General features: G+C 38.7%; 1 protein-coding gene across 4 annotated transcripts in view; it reads left to right on the forward strand.

Annotated features, from left to right (window-relative positions):
• Positions 1-17,163, forward strand: part of slco4a1 (solute carrier organic anion transporter family, member 4A1) — a 159,498-nt gene extending 142,335 nt beyond the window's left edge. For all 4 annotated transcript variants that reach the window (XM_048608414.1, XM_048608413.1, XM_048608415.1 and 1 more), the window contains 3 exons: positions 4,063-4,127; positions 5,464-5,612; positions 6,264-17,163. In XM_048608414.1, coding sequence (XP_048464371.1) covers positions 4,063-4,127; positions 5,464-5,612; positions 6,264-6,413 — 364 coding nt within the window. In that variant the 3' untranslated portion in view covers positions 6,414-17,163. The remainder of the gene's footprint in view (positions 1-4,062; positions 4,128-5,463; positions 5,613-6,263) is intronic.
• The last annotated feature ends 5,856 nt before the right edge of the window (positions 17,164-23,019 follow it).

Genomic DNA, 23,019 nt, shown 5'->3' on the forward strand with positions numbered 1-23,019 from the left:
CTGAAGCGTCAGCTTTCCTGCTCCTCTGATGCTGCTTGGCCTGCTGTGTTCATCCAGCTCTACACCTTGTTATCTAGGGTTTAAGATGTGTCTTGAAGGAGGAAGGAGAGATAAAATAGCAGAAATAATGAGGGAATCTCCCTGCAGATCCTGTGTCTACTCCTACATTTTGATGAAGTTCTGAATTTCCAACACCATCAAGCCCTCTACTGCCTGGCCTCTGACAGTTCTGCAAGTGCCAGGGACCTGGGCATTCTTCCTCAGTTAGCTGCAGAAACATAGCAGTGCTGTCCTCACCAGCACATGCTCCTGTCTCTAATCTAGCAATAATACCTACTGAAATGACAGCACAGGAGGGTGCAGGACGCTGTCTTGCAGGTTTATCCTCTGAGGGATCTGTGGCTTCTTCCTCAGAGGTGGAAGTGGAGTAATGTTGCAGGGCCTGCCTCTTGGCTGCTGAAAACATGCAGATCCACTTGTACCTGCATGAGACAAATGAGAATCTATCGTGAACAAGCAGTAGGCAATCAGGAATGTCACGAGCACATTCACAGTAATGGGAGAGCAGCACAGTGATAGGCAATGGTCCCTACTTGGTTACCGGGACATGGAGGTTTTGGCATCGCCACGGGAGCAGCCCCATCCTGACTCTCATGCCCCAACATGAGATATTTTCTCCTGGAATCAGACACCATGAGGGAATTGAGTAAGATGAAAGTGGCTGGCCCAGTTTTAGTGCTGGTGGAGGTTGGGGAAAGGAGGTGACTGAAAGAGTAGACAGCTCTAAGGCAAAATAGAATTTGTGATGTATGATGTTAGGACATGTGAAAATGACTGAAGGAAGATGTTAGAAGCAATAGTGAGAGTAGAGCACAAACCTTGGTGGGAAGTTGCTGCAGTAGCAAAGATAGAGTGAGTGTGAGGTATAGGAGAGAGGATGGTGACACTTACCCTTGTGGGGCAGAGAAAATTGCTGATCTCTTGCAATATTGCGAGACCTTCTCTCAGAATGTGGATACCACGCTGAACTCGGTGGCAACCTTGGATCAGGGTCTGGTGCCATAGTGTCTTCTGTGTCACCCAATCCATCACTTACTCCAGGTTCCTGTCTGCAAAGCAGAATGCCAGTTTCCCTTTGTCAGCCATGTCTGAGTCAAGTGACAGAAGCTGAGCAGAACACCTCTACACTGACAACAGTTGACCTGCTGCACAGCATTTTTTTTTATTCATTCATGAAATACGGGCATCGTTGGCTGGGCTAGCATTTATTGCCATCTCTGGTTGCCTTAGGGAAGGTGTTGATGAGCTGCATCTTGAACTGCTTCATCCGTTTGGTATAGGTATACCCATAATGTCATCAGGCAGGGAGATCCACACAGTGACAGTGAAGGAACGGTGGTATATTTCCAAGTCAGGATGGTGAGCGGCTTAGAGGGGGATTTACAAGTGGTGGTGTACGCCCACGCATCTGCTCCCCCTGTCATAAGAACAAAAGATATAGGACCAGAATTGAGCCACTTGGCCCGAAAATTTGGTCCGTTTTTCAGTCAAGGCCCAACCCCATTCTCCTGCCTTCTCCCCATAACCCTTGATCCCCTTATTAGTCAAGAACATACCTATCTCTAAAGACACTCAATGAAATGGCCTCCACAGCCTTCTGTGGCAATGAGTTCAACAGTTTCTCCACCCATGGCTGAAGAAATTCCTGCTCATCTCAGTTTTAAAGTGTCGTCCCTTCACTGAGGCTGTGTCCTCAGGTCCCAGTCTCTCCTGCTAGTGGAAACATCTTCTCCACATCCAGTCTCTCCTGGCCTCTCAGTATTCTGTAAGTTTTAATGAAACTCCATGGAGTACAGACCCAGAGTCCTCAACTGCTTCTGATATGACAAGCCTTTCATTTGTGGGATCATTCTTATGAACCCCTTCCGAGGCCAGCACATGTTCCTTAGAAACGGGCCCAAAAACTGCTCACAATATTCCAAATGTGGTCTTCAGCCATACATCCCTGCTCTTGTATTCCAACCCTCTTGAAATGAATGCTAACATTGCTTTTGATTTTCTAACAGTCAACTCAACCTGCATGTCATCCTCAGGAGAATCCTGAACTAGAACTCACAAGTCCCTTTGTACTAAAGATTTCTGAAGCCTTTTCCCATTCAGAAAAAAACTACACCTCTATTCTTCCTACCAACATACATAACCTCACACTTTGTCTTATTGTATTCCATCTGCTTCTTCTTTCCCCACTGTCCTAACCCGTTCAAGTTCTTCTGCAGCTTCCCCGCTTCCTCAACACTACCTGTCTCTCCCCCTGTCTTTGTGTCCTTCTAGATGGCAAGTTTGTAAGTTTGAAATATGGCATCAGTGCCAGAAATTCAGGCAATTGTGAATACCTCTGGCCATGACGAGTGCAAATATGTTGAGTGGGGCACCAAAGAAGCATGGTGCATAAGTAATGAGGTGTGTTTAGGAAGATAGTGTGCAAAATCTTGCTCCGTCTCATGGAGAGAAACCCTTGAGATCTCCCTACCTAAGAATGGATATACATGCCCCAGAGAGAGTGCAGTGAAGGTTGACTCAACTGATATCGGGATGGCATCACTGTAGTATGAAGTGAGGTAGTTTAACTGGGCCTGTATTCTCTCGTGTTTAGAAGGATGCGTGGGGATCTGATTGAAATGTAGAAAATTCTAACGGGTTTGGACAGACTAGATACAGAGGGGAGGTTTTGCCTGATTAGGGATTCTGGAACCTGGGGTCACAGTCTCAGGATAGGAGTAGACCATAGGACTGAGATGAGGAAAATTTTTTTTCACTCAAAGGGAAGTGAACCTACGGAATTCTCTACCACAGAAGACTGTGGAGGCCATGTCACTGAATATATTCAAAAAAGATTTTTTTATGATTTTGAAAGCATCTAGGAGTATGGTGTGAAAGTGGAAATATGACATTGAGATAGAGGATCAGCCATGATCATGTTAAATGGCAGAGAAGGCTTGAAGGATCGAATGGCCTACACCTGCTCCTAGTTTCTATGAACCTCACCAAAATTGATATTTAGCTGATTTCTGGTCAAATATAGCCCTTTAAATCATCGGGTGGACATAAATTGGAATATTGTGGACAATTCTAGGCGATCTTTTAGAAAAGGTTTAAAGGCCTTAGAACAATGCAGCAGAGTTTTTACTAGAATGTTACCAGGAAATGGGGATTAATGAAGAGAGGTTGGAAAGCTTACAATTGTTCTTGGAAAAGAGAAAGCTAAGAGGTGATCTCGGAGAGTTTTGTTTTCAAGATAAGGAGAGGTTTTGATAGAATTATTTTGCTATATTTGCTCTATTTTACAACTGGATCAATAACCAGAGGCCGTGACATCAAAAGCATTACCAAAACATCTCGACAGCTGAGGGGATCTCTTGTTTCACTTGAGTTGTCAGCCTCTGGAATGTTCTGCCTAAGTAGGTAGTAGAAGTTGATTTAACAAATACATTTGAACATATACTTAAGACAAGGCTTTTATGGGATTATGGCCAAAAAGCAGCTAAGTGATGAAGCACAACTACTCTTGCAAAGCCAGCAGAAACACAACAGGAAACTGGTCTGTTTCTGCATTAAAAGCTTTTATATCTCTGATATAAAGAAAAACACTTCAACTCAGTCACACATGAAATATGTGTTTCAACATAACACAGGTACAGGAACATCGTATCTCTGTACTGGCAAGTCACTTTTAAAGACATTTATGTTAGGAGTGGTAAAATCCAATAATGTTAATGAGATGCATCTTTAAAAAAATTAATGGTCATCAATTTTCCATTTTCAAGAATGTGTTCAAAAGATAGTTGATTTGTAAATCCAGGGGAAGTTCACAGCACAGTGCTCACAACAAGCCATTTATTTCATCCTAATACAAAAAAAATCTACCTACTAGTTGCTGAATTACAAAATATATTCCCCAAATTGGACAGTGGCCTAACTAGAATTACTGGTTGAAGGGGTTGAAAACAATGTTCAGCAATAATTATGTGTAACCTAGATTTTTTTTTTTTTCGATTTAATTAGGTGTGTCCCTGATAGTCAGCGATCATTTGCACTTGGTATTCAATGGATCTTGGTCCGTACTTTAGGTAAGGATTCTTCACTAGCCTTTAATGGTAAATCAAAATCAGCTTAAATCAAAATGTATTTCTGAGATTGTTTAACTGAAACACTAACAATATAAGTTTACTTGCATAATTCAAAGCCTTGAGATTATATTCTTTTGATTTTTCATTGTTATTTATAAACTTATTTAATATAGAACAAGTCTAAATAAGAGCATCTTAATAAATTTTAGTCTACAAATTTAACTGAACCTTAACTAATGTCTTGCTTATTTTACTTTTTGGATCAAGAACCTTGTTTCAGAAAATGTACTAATGATTAGTGTTTTGGAAATACAAAGCTAAATTGTGTATTTAATGGGGTACCATATATTCACCTGCATTAAAAACTTTTAGTTAGAGGATTCTGGGTAATCCGAGATGGAGGATGGGAAAAAATTGTGGCTGTAAGAGCTGCTACTTTTTTGAGGTATGTTCAGTGTAGGAGCTGATTTCCTCGAACTCTAGGCACAGTAATTATTGTTTTGTAAGCTGTTGCATTGTTTTTGAAACTTTGGGGAAAAAAGATCAAAACAACAGCACTTTAAAAAGGATGAAGCCAGACAAAAGCAGTGACCTTATGGGCAGTGAATCAAACGGAGAAATAAACTTGTACTGCTGTCTGACCCAACAGTGCATCTGTACAGCTGACTGTTCTGCTGCTTGATTTCAAGTATCTCTGGACAATGGAGTTCGTCTGAGGAAATATTAACAAACAATGAAATTCACAGCTGATGTTGGAGGAAACTCTGTGGGAGAGCCCACACCAGAGGGTGGTGTATATATGGAATGAGCTGCCAGAGGAAGTGGTGGAGGCTGGTACAATTACAGCATTTGAAAGGCATCTAGATTGATAAATGAATAGGAAGGTCTTGGAGGAATATAGGCCAAATGCTGGCAAATGGGACTAGATTTATTTGGGATATCTGGTCAACATGGACAAGTTTGACTGAAGGTTCTGTTTCCATGTTGTACATCTCTATGACTGTATAATTAGTAGCTTTTGGAGGGATTTGTTTCCAATCAATGTTAAAAATCTACATTTGAACCAAGTACAGTACAAGTAATGGCGTAGAGTAACTGGGTGGAATATATGTTTGACTTTGAATTTTGCTCAAGTTACATTATTAGAAGGATCTGTATTCTTATTCCGTTGTTTCTATTTTTCATTATTAAGCACAAGTTCACTTCAACGGTAATAATCAACTAGACAGGAATGTTAATTCTTCTGTGTTGATGTTAAAATGCCATAGTCAATAATATGATATCAAATTCTAACTATCTAATTAATTCTAACTTTCCATTATATAAATTTCAACAGGTGGAATTCCAGGCCCAATTGCCTTTGGCTCCGTCATCGACATTTCTTGTTTGTTATGGCAGGATCAGTGTGGTGATAGAGGCTCATGTTATATCTACCAAAACTCAGCCATGAGCATGTATCTCCTGATTGCTGGAATTACTTATAAGGTAATATGTGATCACATATAGTTAGAAAAAAATCACACATGTAATAGGATATATTAACATCCAACCCCTAACCCAATGTCTGTTTGGCAAGGAGATATTTAGTAAAAATATGGTTTAATAACTTTTTTTCTAAAACTCAGTGAGGTCAAAAAAGATGAAATTGTTTAATATTCCCCAACTTTTCAGACATAACTATGTATTTACTGCAGGTCAGACTTGGAGATAGTGACGCAGCAATTGTCTTGTGCTGATCGTGTTTTACACCATGAACATGAAAAAACAGAGTAGTACTGACTACTGAAATACTTCCTCAGAGGGCTGTCACAAGCATGTTGAGTGAAATGGCATTCTGCATTATTATATGATTATGCAGCCTCCAATAGGATATTTACAATAGGATTAGTATGGAATCTGAGTTTTACAACAATAAATTTTATTTTACATGCCAGTTGTATAGAGTGGAGGCTTCGGAGCAGCTCACTGGGTGACCTGAATCCAAACTCTAGTCAGTATTCATAAGTAGATGTGAATGATTTTAGAAAATAGATCAGTAACCAGTTCTCTGATTAAATAGAGTTATTATTGCCTCAGCAAAGTATAAACAAAGTTGATGCTGGCTTTAATGACAATTACTCTATTTTCTCTTTTCAGGCACTGGGAACCCTGTTCTTTCTGATAGCTTTGTGCCTCTACAAGCCGCCTAATTCTGCACTGAGTAGTTCAAATGTGGACAATGGAGAGTCAGAGCTACCAGCAAAAGATATGCCACAAATGATAGTAAACAAAGTAATTACTTTGTAGCAGTTACATTCCACTCAAACCACATCCGTATGTTCATTGAAAGTGGATGCTTGACAATTTGCATCATTGCACGTCACCCATCACTCATCTAAGCAACCGGAATTATAAAACAGCCTTAGAAATATCAAGATCGTACAGTTCCCTTCGTTGGTCAGTGATGTTGGCACTGTGAAAGCCTGTTACATTACAGACTTCCAATCAATTGCACACCTACAAAAGGTTTAAGTGTAGAATCAAAATTGACTACCAAGTGTCAATGAAATACATGGTTCAGCCACAAAGCATTCTATTTCTGTACAAGAATTCAACATAAAATTAGCCAATGAATGGACTGCTTTTAATTTAGGCTTCTAAACAAGCCTCAAGAAGATGAAAATTGCAACAAATTTCCACAGTATATGAACTTTTGAATTCAGAGAAGGAGTAGCCAACTCATCATTAACTTTTACAGCTATACTTAAGATATTTTGCTTTGTCTTTGTCAGATGTTAAAAACAGCTTATTATTCTATTTATTCCCAAATAATTACCTCTGGGAAAATACCATTTTTTTAGATAAAGGCCATAGTTTTTGTTCCTGAGTCAGGTGTGCAGAAGCATCTTGCTTCTGTGAATCTGACCTTTAGAAATGACATGCACACTCCTCATGTTTGGTCCAAGGGAGCAGGCTCGATTTGAAAGTCAGGTCAGGAAAGTCTCCTGAGGCTGTTAGTTTCCTAGAGGTTGCCATTTACCTATGGGCTCCAGCAGTATGTCCAAAAATTGAAAGAAGAAAAGCCTTCCAGCCTTCGCACGCACACACACATGCATGTCCCTCCATGCAATCCCAAGCCACCTAATGCCCAAAGTTTGATTAGAGGGCCATAGGTAATGAATAGACGGCATTAGGTGGTATGGGTGATGGTGAGTGTATGGGAGTGGGCAGGGTGAAGGCTAAGGACTGGAAGAATATTTTGTATTTCTCCCCTTTAAAAGAAATAAGGTACATTTTTGATCTCATCACACATATAGGGTGGAGTATGGTTACACGTTTGCAAAACTAAGGCAGAAGTTCTCAACCTTTTCAGTATCAAGGCACACTTCCATCTGAGAAACAATTCCACAGCGCACTTACTTTCTTTATACCGCATGTGCAGTAGCAAAACTCTACACATGTGCAGCTCTGGAAGTTTGAGCATGTGCTGTTGCTAGGGAACACATGGGGTCAACAGATACTGCCTTCAGTGATAGACACCAACATTCCAGTGGAGATCAGAAGCATGGGTATGGGCTGAGCACTCAGGTGAAGCAGCACTGCCTCCCAAAGTTTTCCGGCAAAATTCTCACTTTGTTGCAGCGCAGCGGTTGAAGTACTCTTTTGGGAAATTAAAAGAGCCCATTGGTGGAAGTGAGGCACCTCTGGAAATGTGAAAAGGCATGATGTATCTGAAAAATGTATAAACTCATTCAGATTAGCAAGTTGTTAAGAAACTGTCCAACAAAAATGTGTAGTTTAAAAATAATGGTGCTCGTTAGTTCAGAGAGCCTGTTTACATGAAACCAGGATTTGTGTTGCATGACTGATTTCTCAAATTATTATTTTTCATATTGGGGTGCATATTGATGGACAGCTCCAACTGCTTATTGGATGGAAATAGTTGTTGACATAAAGGATTAAGCACTCGTGTGAATGTATGTTTACGTAAGACATTGAACATTCAAATGAAATGTTTGTTTTTGTACTCGATTATTTGAAGCAATTTCAATGTAATTCTTTGCTATTGATGGGAGTGTGTTTTATTTCAATTGTGACGTTATCAGTAGACTGATAACTTTATTTCTTTCAGAATGCTTCCTGATTTATGCTTTTGTTGATTAATAGCTGAGTTAGCAAGGAGAAGAAATGGTAAAGGGTGATAGCACTGTATAAGCACAGGGTCTTTAAAGGGCTATGAAGGACTGTACGGGTGTTTGGGGGCATATGGAATATGAGTGGCCGCAGGAGATGGATATATTGGCATGAGGGTATCCGGGGCCATGGAGGATGTGTAGATATTTGCAAAGAGTAAATGTGGTGCCGTGAAGGCTGAGTAGATGGGAATAAGGTGCCATAGGGGATATGGGGGAACATGAGGATGGAACCCAGAACTTCCTCGACCTCTGTACACCCCATTCTAGAACAAAAGTAGGGGCCTTTGGGTTCTACAATACAGGGAAGCCAAAACACCACTTCAGTGGAGGTAGCGGGTGATTTAAATGGCATTTGCCCCAATAGAATGTCCAAGAGCCCCTAGCATAGTGGTAATGTTTCTGGGTTAGTAATCTAGAAGCCCAAATTAATATGTGGCTTTTAATCCCATCAAGGGAACTGGTGAAAATTTAATTAAAATGTATTTGCACAAGACCCAACATAATTCGATTGGGAGGTACAACTCATGATTTTAAACTATTTTCACCATGGCAGAGAGGGTGTCTGTCACGCTTAAAATTTCAGCCAAAGTTTTAACTGAATGTGAACTTGAGTCACAAACATACCTAATGTATTTGATGATAGTTGGCTTCTTATATTTACTGTTCAGATTGAGCAGTCATCTATCTATCAACGTAAATAGATTTTTCCCATCTAGACTACAGCATCAAGGTTGAAATGACTTTTTTTTTAAATCCCTACTTACTCGATCCTTATATCTGACTCCATTCATGGTGTAGCTTAATGCTGAGGACTCCAGTGAATCCACTAACCATGCTTGAAGCCTTTTTAAAGGATAGAATGATCCCTCCAGTTTTTCCAGGTTACTTTTTTATTTGCACTACGATTGTTACTGTAGAGACATAAACAAAGAGGATGGTCGCTAAACCATGAACTTACAAAAGTTGCAAATGCTCGAGAATTAGAAGCCCTGCTGGGAGATTTACTTATTTTTAGTATTTGACAGTGCTGCAAGCTGCTAGAATTCCATTTGATGTTTAAAAGAGAAACAAATCAAACATCTGAAAACAAATTCTAAAAAATACTTCCAGAAAAATGAGGTGAGAGCCTGTGTAGTATTATTAGGTGCAATTGTCTGTATATCTTCACACTGAGTACTTGATGGCCAGTGTTTCTGAAGGTGGTGAGAAGGTGGGTCACGGGGATTTGAGAGTAGCAAATATTTTGCACCACCTGTATAAGTAATTAAGAGATTGATATACTGGATTGATACCTGGCAGGAGGATGAAGAATGAGAGATAGTATGAAGAATACCCAGTTTCATATGAAACAATAGAGTTTTGTAAAACTGTCATTGCTCTCTGAATGATATTGATTATTTGCACTAAGATCTACTGAACAGGGACATATTATATGAAAGAAAAAGTTAACGTGTTTTTGCTTACAAGTACAGCGAAGTATTCAATATCAATGCACTATTTATTGTTACTTGTCATAAAATATAGCAAAGATCACCTTTATCATATATTTATCACCTTGTAATGATGCCAAGATAAAGAAAACTTCATTTGAAATGTAGAGCTATTTAAAATAAATGTGATATCCCTGCTATAACAACAGGTAATGTTCATGTTTGCACAGCTGTATCCCATGGCATAACTTCAGCCTTATTGCACTTACAATGAGGAAATGAAATTTGGGTAATTTTGGCTCAAGGTGCGATTTACCATATATAACTCCATCAAATCAATTTGTAGTTGTGATCAAAGTTACCTAATTTTTTTTTCTGTACATAACAGACTTTATGTGATTGTAGTTTTATGTAATTTTTGGCTTGTTGTTCATTTAAAAGGCACCAATCTATCACTGCAGTGGTTCAAATTTACTGTAATTTTGAACAATTAATGATGATGTCAATTTTAATGTCACAATGTTCAATATTCAATACCATATTGAATTTTCAAAACAAAATCTGAATTGAGATTGATTAGCTGTTCCACTTTCTTGAATTATTATAGATGCCATATTACAGTCAAAACCTCTGAAGCTGTCTCTTGGTAGTCTAATTATCTCTAGATTGACTCATGTAAACCATTCAGATACTTATCTATAGATCATGAAACGCTATTTTAGGAAATTCTCCCAGCCATCTTCAGATTTGTCCTCTCAAAACTGTTCTGGCAAGGGGTCACTGTCAGAACATTTACTCTGTTTTCTGTCTGCAGATGCTGCAAGACCTGCCATGTTTCTGCAGCACTTTTGAGTTTTTGTTTCAAATTTCCAGCACCCACAGTTCTTTATATTTATTTTAATATAATTATAGAGTCTGGTTCCCAGCCTCTAACCCCATGAAAAAGTAATTTGATGTCCTGTGGAGGAGCTGTGTCTTATTATTTGAATTTGTAAATTAATTTTTCTACTCTTATTTCTATTCAAAAGTTTGTCCAGTTATCTAATAATTCAAGTATTTTAATGGATTCCTCACTTTGCTCCATTCAAATTGTTGAATATTTCAAAAGTAACTTGAACCTAGTATGCATAAGTTATGAAGTGTGATGTCAGCTAGTGTTAAAAATGCTTAGGGTTCCTGGCCCTCTGGATATTTATAAACTTCAGTAGGACTCCTTAACATATTTTAAAAAAAATCATAGGCTCCTTAACACATAAGCAAAACACTTAAAAATTAACAGCCAATAATCTGGACATGCACATTGTAATTTAGTCCAATTCAAAGGCTATAAGAATAAATTAAGCACTGTCATCTGCAATGTTTGTCTTTATTATTCATTTAGGGGATGTGGGTGTTGCTGCTTTAATTGTTCATCCCTAATTGCACTTGAGAAGGTGATGGTGAGCTGCCTTCTTGATCCCCTTCAGTCCATTTTGGTGTAAGTACACCTGCAGTGCTTTCAGGATTTTGATCCAGCAATGTTGAAGGAACAGCAATATACTTCCAAGTCAGCACAGAGAGAAACTTGAAGGCAATGATTTTTCCAGGTTTCTGCTGCCCTTGTCCGTCTAGATATTAGTGCTTGTGGATTTGAAAGGTGCATTCTGAGGAGCCTTGGCAAATTTCAGTAGTACATCTTGTAGATGGTATACAGTTAGGCTACTGAGATTGTTGGAGGGAGCGGATGTTTGTATTTGTGGTCGTGGTGCCAGTCAACTGAGCTGCATTATCCTGGATGATGTCAAGCTTCTTGTGTGTTTTTGGACTGCACTCATCCAGGCAAGTGGGGACGATTCCATCACACTCCTGATTTGTTCATTGTAGATGGTGAGCAGGCTTCGGGAGTCAGGGGGTGAGTTACGTTCCGCAAGATGCCTAGCCTCTCACCTCTTGTAGTGACTTTATTTATGTGGCTAACAATAACCTCCAGAATATTGATTGCTGGGCCTTCAATAATGGTAACGTCATTGAGTGTCATGGGAAATGGTTAGTTTTTCTCTCCTCTCTCTCAGTTGTCCCATTTCTAAGCATCTTGAAGTTAACTTCACTGTGGCTAGTCCTCCCAGCTAAATGCTTGAAAGAAAAGCACAACTTTTTTTTTTCAATTTATGGAATCCAACCACCCTCTAAAGGAGATTTGTCCATATTTTAGTTTTTGAAGAATGGACAGTACAGTATCAATATAAGCTGCAAACCTTTTATACATATCAAGCAGAGCTTGAAACATAACCAAGAAATTTATTTTCACACTAACAAATATATCATATATCATCACTGAGCCTCAATTTTAAACTTGTGTATTTAGCTTCTCAAAAATAATGGTTAATTTAACTGCTAATATTATGATTTATTGGATAGAATTACAACAAGTATGAACAAAATAAAGTATAAAAATAACACGAAATATAAAATACCAATTATGACTAATTCCAATTTTCCGACTGGCATTTTATTTTGGTACTAGATATATTTACATTCTTATCTATGTAGTCAGGGAATATCGTGTATATTTCTGCAAGGAAATCACCTGTCTTCATAAGGGGGTGTCTCTAACCAGTTTTCAGAACAGTGTTGGAAAATTAATTGGCTATCTTCCACTGAATTGAGTAGGACTTATAAAACCTTTAAAATTTATTCTACACCTATTAAGAATCTACAAATAGGGCTGAATTTAATGAGATCAGTGTTCCCACTAAATGCTCGACTAATGGCAAAGATACAACATAAATAAGGATAAAAATTGGATATAACTGAATTTGAACATAATTCTGTTGGCATGAAGTGACAATGTAGCTGCTGAGAGAGGCACACACAATATTTCAGATCGATCCTCTGACCTCACTGTCATTATTTTAGTGATCTATAGGTTTTAGTTTTCAGGAGCAACTTGCAGTTTGGTAGTCAGCACCTAATCAGTTTCATCCAGCAGCACTTACCACCATGTAAATTCAGCAAGCCATTTGGGTTCCTGTCATTGTTAATGCACGCAGAGACCTTAACTTTAATATTAAAGTTAAATCTCCACACTTGGGTGTCTGCCAAGGCCACCTAAAAAGAGGACCCAATCCAGCATGCACATTGGCTCCTGACCCCTCTACTTTGCTGAATTGATTGTCACTGTCACTGTACTTGTCTGAAAATACAAAATGGAAGGGAAATATTCAATTTGTCCTCCTTCGTGTAGTGCTGTTGGATTATTAACTGCTGCAAGATATTAAAATTCCTGATGCCTTGGGAGGTGTACAAAAAATGTCAATAGACTTTCAGCAATACTTTACAAATGTTGATTGTCTTCATCATGATCCAAAATCTGAAGTATCTTTGGTTACATGCAGTCACATAACATAAAACGCACAGATATTTTGTATAAATATTGAAAGTTATAATGCATGAGGGAGTCTCGTGTTTTAAAAAGTGTAATGATATGCTCAGATAAATTAAAGAAGAAAATATTTATTGATTTAGTTTCAAAATTGAAGCAGTATTTATCAGAACCTTGTGCTGTGTTTCATGTAGTAAAATCTTTTTCTCTCCCACTTTAATTAGCCTTTGACCAGTGGTTTCTGATTATAAGCTATTGATATTGCCCTGCTGACATCAATTACTGACAACCATAGCCATAAACTGTTGTCAGTCAACAGGCTGCAGTAAAACTACTCATTTCTAATGCTGCAGTCAGCTTGACAGAGTTGAAGGCTAATGGCCTACAAAGTGAACAATGTAATGCTGGACTAGCTTTTTTGTGATTTGTTATATTGCTCACTACTGTTACTTTTTCCCTGATGTTATCAGTAAATTGGCTTCATGAAGACATGCCTACTGTACAATAAATAGGGTCACTATGTAAATTGCTCATTCAGAAAACTGGTGCAGATAAGATGGGCCAAATAGCCTTCTCCTGAACTATAACAATTCTACAATTCTGCGAAATGATCTATAACATGCTAGAAATGGGAAAGTGAAGACCATTGAACTATAAAGCTACATCCATTATTCTTTCAGTTTTACAGCACATTTGTTTGGTCTAAACTATGATAGTAGCACAACATATTATAAAAATACAGTGCAAAACAGACTCTAAATGGACTAAAGATTTCTTTCCAAAAATATTAAGTGGATGTTCTCTGGCACTTTTAAAAATGTTTTTTATTCTAAATGTATGGCAAAGATTACTAAAGACAAATAAAAATTAACTTTTTCAGAAAGGATAGTCTGTTACTTTCTAAACCTTTTGGACAAATGAATTGTATTTTCTTTTTAAAGGATCTAAGATTTAAATTCATTCTGTGTGATGAGCTGAAATGGCTTGTGCAAGCATGTGTTTGTATATGAAAAAATAAATTTAGATATAAAGTAGAATATTGATTTAATTTTGCAGCTCTACATATGTGCAGTTTAGCTATTTATCACATTGCATAAATCATACCAGTGAGTTGAGGGTCAAGAATGTGTCCTGCTGAATTAACATGCACACTAAAGTAAGTGCAATCTATTGTAACTCATTGAACCATTAGCTAATTGTTGTAAATTAATTTACTTAGTTGTATTTAAATGCATTGGTAATTAAAACTAAATGATGGTAGTGGAGTGATGGCATTTGTATCAATTGCACTTTTTCAGTTGTATTTTCATTCTTTGAAGTTACTGATTCATTGGCTTAGATTTCACCACCATCCGTGCCAAAGTAACAACAGTCAACATAAGATATTTATTCACAAAATCTAATGAGCTCTGTGGTGTGGATTTCCCCTTTCCCACCGTCAGTTTAAATTTGGCTCCAGGTCAAAGAGATCTTGGAACATTAATATCATGAAGCAGGGTAACCAAATAATCATATTGAAGTATTCCCACAAGCAAGCAACAACAACTGTTTTTTTTTCAATTTAATGTTTAAATGATTGTGATACACATTTGAGATTAATTTGGAAGCTAAAATACGCTAAAACTACATCAAATGATGAAAGTATGTGTATATTTTTAATCATAATTTTAATCAAGCAGATAGAGCATAATGTGGGAAAATGTTTTGTTGCCCTCCTTGGCAGTGTATTATTTAAATGGAGAGAAATTGCTGAACTTGGTGGTACAAATACATCTGGGTGTCCTGGTGTATGAATCATAAATGGTATGCAGTTTCAGAAAATGACTAGGAAGATAAATGGAATGTTGAGTTTTAATGTTGGAGATTGGAATTTAAAAGTAAGCAATTTTTACTGCAGCTGTATAGGCTTGTCATGAAACCCAAAATGGAGTGCCATGTACAGTTTTGCTCTCCTTATTTGAAAAAAAAAGTTAAAATTGTATTGGAAACAGTTCTGTAAAGGACCACTTGACTCACTCCTGAGATGAAGTGTCCCTGACAAAAGATTGAACAGGTGTATTTGTATCCACTGGAGTTTAGAAGACTAAGGGGTAATCTTGTTGATTTAAGGTATATAAGGTATTGAAAGAACTTTATAGAGTGGATGCTGGGAAAACGTGTTTGCTGTTGCAGGGAAGACTAGAATTAGGGATCACCATTTAAGAATAAGAGGTCTTCTTTTAAAGACTGAGGTGAGGTTTTGTTTTCTCTCAAAGGGTTATTAGTCAGAACACTTTCTGAAAAGCAATGGAGGCTGGGTTATTGAAAGCAGAGTTAAGTAGATTCTCAATGAGCAAAAAAGACTAGGGTTATGGGGATCACTTTCTGTGAAATTGAGATCACTACCAGTTCAGCCATGGTCTTATTAAATGGCAAGCAGTTTTGAAGAGCCGAATGGCCTACTACTACTCCTAAGTTCAATGTTCCTCAAGTATTTATTCCATAGATATAGCATTATTCTTTTCAAAGCCATTGAGGCTGTTTAGTAGTGTTTATGGTCTTAGTACACTGCTAGAATTCCAGTTACATCTTCTTCAACAGGGTATAACATTTTCAAGGATCTTTACAGCAGGATTATTAGTTTAAAAGTGGGACTTCTTATCGGTTCACTAATTTCTACTTGCTTGCAGTCTGGGGGAGTCTTCAACAACATACTTCTACGGTGAAGTGGAGACTCACTGACTGCAATTTCTGGTTGTTCATCTGCAGACTCCAGAAATTACAGTCAGTGCAGAGGAACCGTGATAATAAAAATAGTGATGGTTTTGCCAATGTTATAGCAGCATTGAGGCCATAGAGTGCCCTTAGTAAAAGTGAGCATTGATGAAATAAAAAAACTGCATTGCATTTATAGATATTTGTTATGAGTTAGTCATCCATAAATGTATCTTCTTCCATTTTGTTAAATGGATTATCATGATACTTCTTTTAAACGTCTGCAAAGCAAAAGTCAGATTTGCACATTGTCAATAAACAATAGGTAACCAAGATGATAAATATTTTATAAAACTTTTGTAACCCATATATATACTATATCGAAAGCTCTGGAAGAGTTGCTTATAAAACTTTTAAAAAGATATATAATTAGAGCATTTTCAGGGAATATGGAAAACTGAGTTTCAATCTATAAAGTAGATTTGGAAACAACTAACATTTACAGTATAGTTAGCATTTAAAATTTCTGAAGATACCACAACAGAAAGTAATGCTTAAGATATTTCAAATCTTCGGGATAACTTGGATTTTGATTTTAATTTAGGAGATTGATTTTAATCAAATTAATTAGGTGAACTAAAACATTGACTGTAGGGTTAAGTGGCTATTCACCTAACTGTAGATAACATTTAGTTTAGATAACGTCCTAATACATGACAATACCTTCAATATATTCATTTCCTCCCTCTCTCTTGCTTTGCTGCCTTGGATACGGTAGAAGTACATAGCTTCTCACCACGTTGGTGTTTATAATCACATCGCAATTGTGTAATGGATAGAGAACAACCAATTGAAAAGCCTGAGTTGTTCATACAGCACAAAGTAAACCCAAGTGCCACATGTACACTGCTAGTTCATTCTTGGTTATCAATTATTATGCTATAGCCAAGAAAACCGCAGCACAACTGCTGACTTCTCAGCAAGCTGTGCTGATACAACAGCACAATTTTCAATATTATTGGTGTAAAGTAAAAGGAATGTTTCCACATCCTGATGTGTGAACATCCAGACTAGCTTACTATTGTCAGAGAAGTGTTTTATAACCTATTACAGAGTTCTGTAAGTATTTTTCATGATGCTACCAGTAAAGTTTTGGTAATATATTGGAACAAAAAAATTGCCCATTTGCTCTGCACTCAGATTATGTGCTCACCTGTCATAAAGTGTTTCTATTTAAAATGATTTTGTTTATAATTATGCTTTTATACAAATGGAAGTTGGCTTGCCTAAAATGAGAAGTGGACTTTAAGCTTTAAATGGAAGTGTTTGTAGTGGAATAGGTAGATATGCAAATATACTGCTATTGCCAATGTAATATAATGTTCACATTCTTTGTATTTAATATATTTAAGTAAAAGAAGTTGGATATCAAATTTTAATGGTGTGTATAGTTCATGACCTTAACTGCTCGTACTCATATTACGTTGTTCAATATTTTTGTCCCTTCCTTTCTGAAAAGTGGCACTCCACACATTTCTGTAGCCCTGGGGGATTATGTTCTGGTATACAACATAGAACATAGAACATTGCAGCGCAGTACAGGCCCTTCGGCCCTCAATGTTGCGCCGACCTGTGAAACCAATCTGAAGCCCATCTAACCTAAACTATTCCATTATCATCCACATGTTTATCCAATGACCATTTAAATGCCCTTAAAGTTGGCGAGTCTACTATTTTTGCAGGCAGGGCATTCCACGCCCTTACTACTCTCTGACATCTGTCCTATATCTATCACCCCTCAATTTAAAGCTATGTCCCCTCATGCTAGCCATCACCATCCGAGGGAAAAGGCTCCCACTGTCCACCCGATCTAATCCTCTGATCATCTTGTATGTCTCTATCAAGTCACCTCTTAACCTTCTTCTCTCTAACGAAAACAGCCTCAAGACCCTCAGCCTTTCCTCATAAGACCTTCCCTCCATACCAGGCAACATCCTGGTAAATCTCCTCTGCACCCTTTCCAATGCTTCCACATCCTTCCTATAATGCAGTGACCAGAACTGTACGCAATACTCCAAGTGCGGCCGCACCAGAGTTTTGTACAGCTGCAACATGACCTCATGGCTCCGAAACTCAATCCCTCTACCAATAAAACCTAACATACTGTACGCCTTCTTAACGATGCTATCAACCTGGGTGGCAACTTTCAGTGATCTATGCACATGGACACCAAGATCTTTCTGCTCATCCACACTACCAAGAATCTTACCATTAGCCCAGTACTCTGTATTCCTGTTACTCCTTCCAAAGTGAATCACCTCACACTTTTCCGCATTAAACTCCATTTGCCACCTCTCAGCCCAGCTCTGCAGCTTACCTATGTCCCTCTGTAACCTGCAACATCCTTCCGCACTATCCACAACTCCTCCAACTTTGGTGTCATCCGCAAATTTACTAACCCATCCTTCTACGCCCTCATCCAGGTCATTTATAAAAATGACAAACAGCAGTGGCCCCAAAACAGATCCTTGAGGTACACCACTAGTAACTGAATTCCAGGATGAACATTTCCCATCAACCACCACCCTCTGTCTTCTTACAGCTAGCCAATTTCTGATCCAAACTGCTAAATCACCCTCAATCCCATGCCTCCGTATTTTCTGCAATAGCCTACCATGGGGAACCTTATCAAACGCTTTACTGAAATCCAAATACACCACATCAACCGCTTTACCCTCATCCACCCGCTTGGTCACCTTCTCAAAGAACTTAATAAGGTTTGTGAGGCACGACCTACCCTTCACAAAACCGTGTTGACTATCCCTAATCAAATTATTCTTTTCTAGATGATTATAAATCCTATCTCTTATAATCCTTTCCAACACTTTACCCACAACCGAAGTAAGGCTCACTGGTCTATAATTACCAGGGTTGTCTCTACTCCCCTTCTTGAACAAGGGGACAACATTTGCTAGTCTCCAGTCTTCTGGCACTATTCCTGAAGACAATGACGACATAAAGATCAAAGCCAAAGGCTCTGCAATCTCCTCTCTAGCTTCCCAGAGAATCCTAGGATAAATCCTATCCGGCCCAGGGGACTTATCTATTTTCACACCTACCAGAATTGCTAACACCTCCTCCTTATGAACCTCAATCCCGTCTAGTCTAATAGACTGTATCTCAGTATTCTCCTCGACTACATTGTCTTTTTCCTGTGTGAATACTGACAAAAAATATTCATTTAGCACCTCTCCTATCTCTTCGGACTCCACGCACAACTTCCCACTACTGTCCTTGACCGGCCCCAATCTTATTCCAGTCATTCTTTTATTCCTGACATACCTATAGAAAGCTTTAGGGTTTTCCTTGATCCTACCTGCTAAAGACTTTTCTCATGTCCCCTCCTGGCTCTTCTTAGCTCTCTCTTTAGGTCCTTCCTGGCTAACTTGTAACTCTCAAGCTCCCTAACTGGGCCTTCATGCCTCATCTCTACATAAGCCTCCTTCTTCCTCTTGACAAGAGATTCAACTTCTTTAGTAAACCACGGTTCCCTTGCTCGACCACTTCCTCCCTGCCTGACAGGTACATACTTCTCAAGGACACGCAGTAGCTGTTCCTTGAACAAGCTCCACATTTCAATTGTGCCCAGTCCCTGCGGTTTCCTTCTCCATCCTATGCATCCTAAATCTTGCCTCATCGCCTCATAATTGCCTTTCCCCCAGCTATAACTCTTGCCCTGCGGTATATACCGATCCCTTTCCATCGCTAAAGTAAACGTAACCGAATTGTGGTCACTATCACCAAAGTGCTCACCTACCTCCAAATCTAACACCTGGCCTGGTTCATTACCCAGTACCAAATCCAATGTGGCCTCACCTCTTGTTGGCCTATCTACATACTGTGTCAGGAAACCCTCCTGCACACATTGGACAAAAACTGACCCATCTGAAGTATGGTTCAACTTGTGGGTATCTTGCAGCATTCAAATACAGGTACAACCTACTTGTTCAGTTTCTGTCAGCTTGTTCTTTACTCAGCTCAGGTGTGCTGGTTGACAAGTTAAAATCCAGAAATCCAATTAAAATGTTGTGAAAACATGAGTTTCCAGAAGTCTGTGACAGCAGATTCCTATCATTATCACTGGGCTGTCTCGTATTATGATTGCATTGGTGTAGCAGCTTTTCCAACCTATTTTAAGTTGATTTCTTCTTGTTTTACCCAGGAGGCATTTTGGTTTTAAATTGACATGATTATAACTAATTATGTTTTGATTGTGCCACCTTTACATTAACATTTTCACTGTCCATCCAGCTTTGGAATTCATCCCATTACAACTAGACCTTTGACAAGGTTTCCCAATTTGTTATGGTTCCAGTCAGGATATCCACAAATCACAAATTGTCACCTTGGTTGGTCACAGCAAGATAGTTTAAAGTAAGAAATCCCCTCCATCATGGATACATTTCTCCCAGACCAAATGCATTTTTTTTTAGAAGGAACTAATTTAACCAAGCTTGAGTTAACAAAAGAGATTAGAAATTTAACAAATAGATCAGTCTCTGAATGTTTCTTGAAGACTGAACAGTAGAATGTTTGCTGCTGTTACAGAGATTGTTCTCAGTAACATTATGCAACTACCAATGTCAGTCATTTGAGATTCTTGACTTTGTAGCTTGATTGAAATTCTTCGATCCTGGTTCTTCTAGCCAGCAACACTTGGAGTTGGAGGGTTTTTTCCACTTTCTTTACTTGCAATACAGCGGTGTTACATAGCGAATAAAAACCAAAAAAAAAACTGCAGATGCTGTAAATCAGAAACAAAAACAGAATTTGCTGGAAAAGCTCAGCAGATATGGCAGCATCTGTGAAGTGAAAATCAGTTAGCGTCCAGTGACCCTTCATCGATTGTTGTTGGTTCTCAAAGTTGTACCTCACCCAGCACACTAAGATGTCAGCCACTGACACAGTTCATGGTTGAAGCTTGTTATTAAACCCTTTTTACCATATCTCTGGAAAGTAATACAAAGATGTGCCTTCAAGAAACAGTCTCCTGCTGAGAGAAGTTTGGACAGTCAACATTTAAAAGACATCTTGATGAGTACATGAATAGGAAGGGTTTAGAGGGATATGGACCAAATGCTGGCAAATAGGACTAGATTAATTCAGAAGGTCTGATTGACATGGACAAGTTGGACCGAAGGGTCTGTTTCTATGCTGTAAAACTCTATAACTCTGTAACCTCTCCTGGGTAGTTTCTGTGTTTGAAGTTTCCCTAAGTCTGACATTTTATAGGTCCACTTTGTGGGACACACGTGGCAGACAGCTAACCCAACTTCAGGTCATGAATCCATTCCATATTCCAGTTATTTAGTGGCTGTTACCTCAGTTATGTCTTTCTTGCCTTGTAAAGGAGAAAAATTGTGTTGGGGTTTGGTATGCAGAATTAATTTTGAGTGATGTGGTTATCACAGTTAAATAGCTTGCCTATGGGCAAGCTGTGAGATGTCAGTTTGAGCCTTAGAGTATTATGAAATATGAGAGGGTGATTGAGATGAAGTTATGAATGTGAGGTGTGAGTCACATTTGATAGAATTGTTGCTGAATGAAAGTTGTGCTTACCTGTCATTTCTCATCACCACCCAGCATGACAACGCACTTTGCAGCAAATTCATTATTTTTAAAATAGCTACTATTATAATGGTAGAAGAACAGCAAAGTGCTATGGCCAAATAATCAGTTTTTCTGATGTCATTTCAAGCGTAATAATTAGTCAGTGCATTGCCCAGCAGATTAGGCCTCAATTTAAGATCTCATCTAAAATATGGCAATTCCGACAATGCAGCTTTCCCCTACAACAACACTGGAGGTGCACTTTGAAGGATGAAGGACTTGTGGCATTGCATTCAGGTCTCCAAGGCTATAATACTTGTATTGAATGTGACATGATATCTAGTACCACATAAATCTTTTCCTGTCAGGTTTAACAACATCCTTCCTAAAAGAAGGGTAACCAGAACAGTACACAGTATTCTAAATGTAGCCCCACCAATGCCCTGTGCAGCTGAAAAATGACATCCCAACTCCTGTTCTCAATGTTCTGACCAATGAAGGCAAGCGTGCCAAATGCCTTCTTTACCACCCTGTCTACTGGCAACTCCAATTTCAAGGAGCTATATACCAGCACCTTTAGGTTTCTTTGTTTGGCAACGCTGCCCAGGGCCCTGCCATTAACTGTGTAAAGTCCTGCCCTGGTTTGGCTCACCAAAATGCAACACCCTGAATTTATCTAAATTAAACTCCATCTGCCAGTCCTTCACTCATTGGCCCATCTGATCAAGGACCTGTTGTACTCTGAGATAATCTTCTTCACCATCCACTACACTGTCTATTTTGGTGTCATCAGCAAACTTACTAACCATACTTCTGATTTTTAACCCAAATAATTAACATAGATTCATAGATGTATACAGCACGGAAACAGATCCTTCGGTCCAATTCATCCATGCTGACCAGATATCCTAAATAAATATAAATGACGAAAAGCAGCAGATCCCCTTAAGGCACATCACTGTTCACGGTCTCCAGTCTGAAAGGCAACCCTCTATCACACCTTCTGTCTCATACCTTCAAACCAATTTTGTATCCAATTGGCTTGTGCCATCTGGATCCCATGTGTTCTAACCTTCCTGATCTGTCCACCATACAGTACCTTGTCGAACGCTTCACTGAAGTCCGTATAGGCAACATCTGTCTTCATCAATCTTCTTTGCCACCTCTTCAAAAAACTCAATGAACTTAGTGAGACATGATTTCCCAAGCACAAAGCCATGTTGACTATCCTTAACCTGTCCTTGCCTTTTCAAATGTTTGTAAATCCTGTTCCCTCAGAACCCCCTCCAACAACTTACCCACCACTGACGTAAGGCTCACCATTCTATAGTTCCCTTTTGATAGGACCCGCATCCATGCATAGTTAGTTCCCAACCCTGATTCCCCTTGCACCCACGTCTGTAATTCTCACAACATTATCGCTGCCAATTTCAATCTGCACTCCAAGCTCGTCTAACTTATTTCATACACTATGGGCATTTAAGTACATAACGCTCAATCATGCATTCACCACCACCATAGTTGTCTCCTCATCTCTGTACCTGAAGTTAGATTCCTGACCCTGCCCTTTTCATACTCTTGGTCCTATTACTTGTTCTGGAAATTTTAATAACCTTTCCTGA

This window comes from Rhincodon typus, chromosome 19 (genome assembly GCF_021869965.1).
Source record: "Rhincodon typus isolate 14 chromosome 19, sRhiTyp1.1, whole genome shotgun sequence".
Classification (NCBI taxonomy): Eukaryota; Metazoa; Chordata; class Chondrichthyes; order Orectolobiformes; family Rhincodontidae; genus Rhincodon; species Rhincodon typus.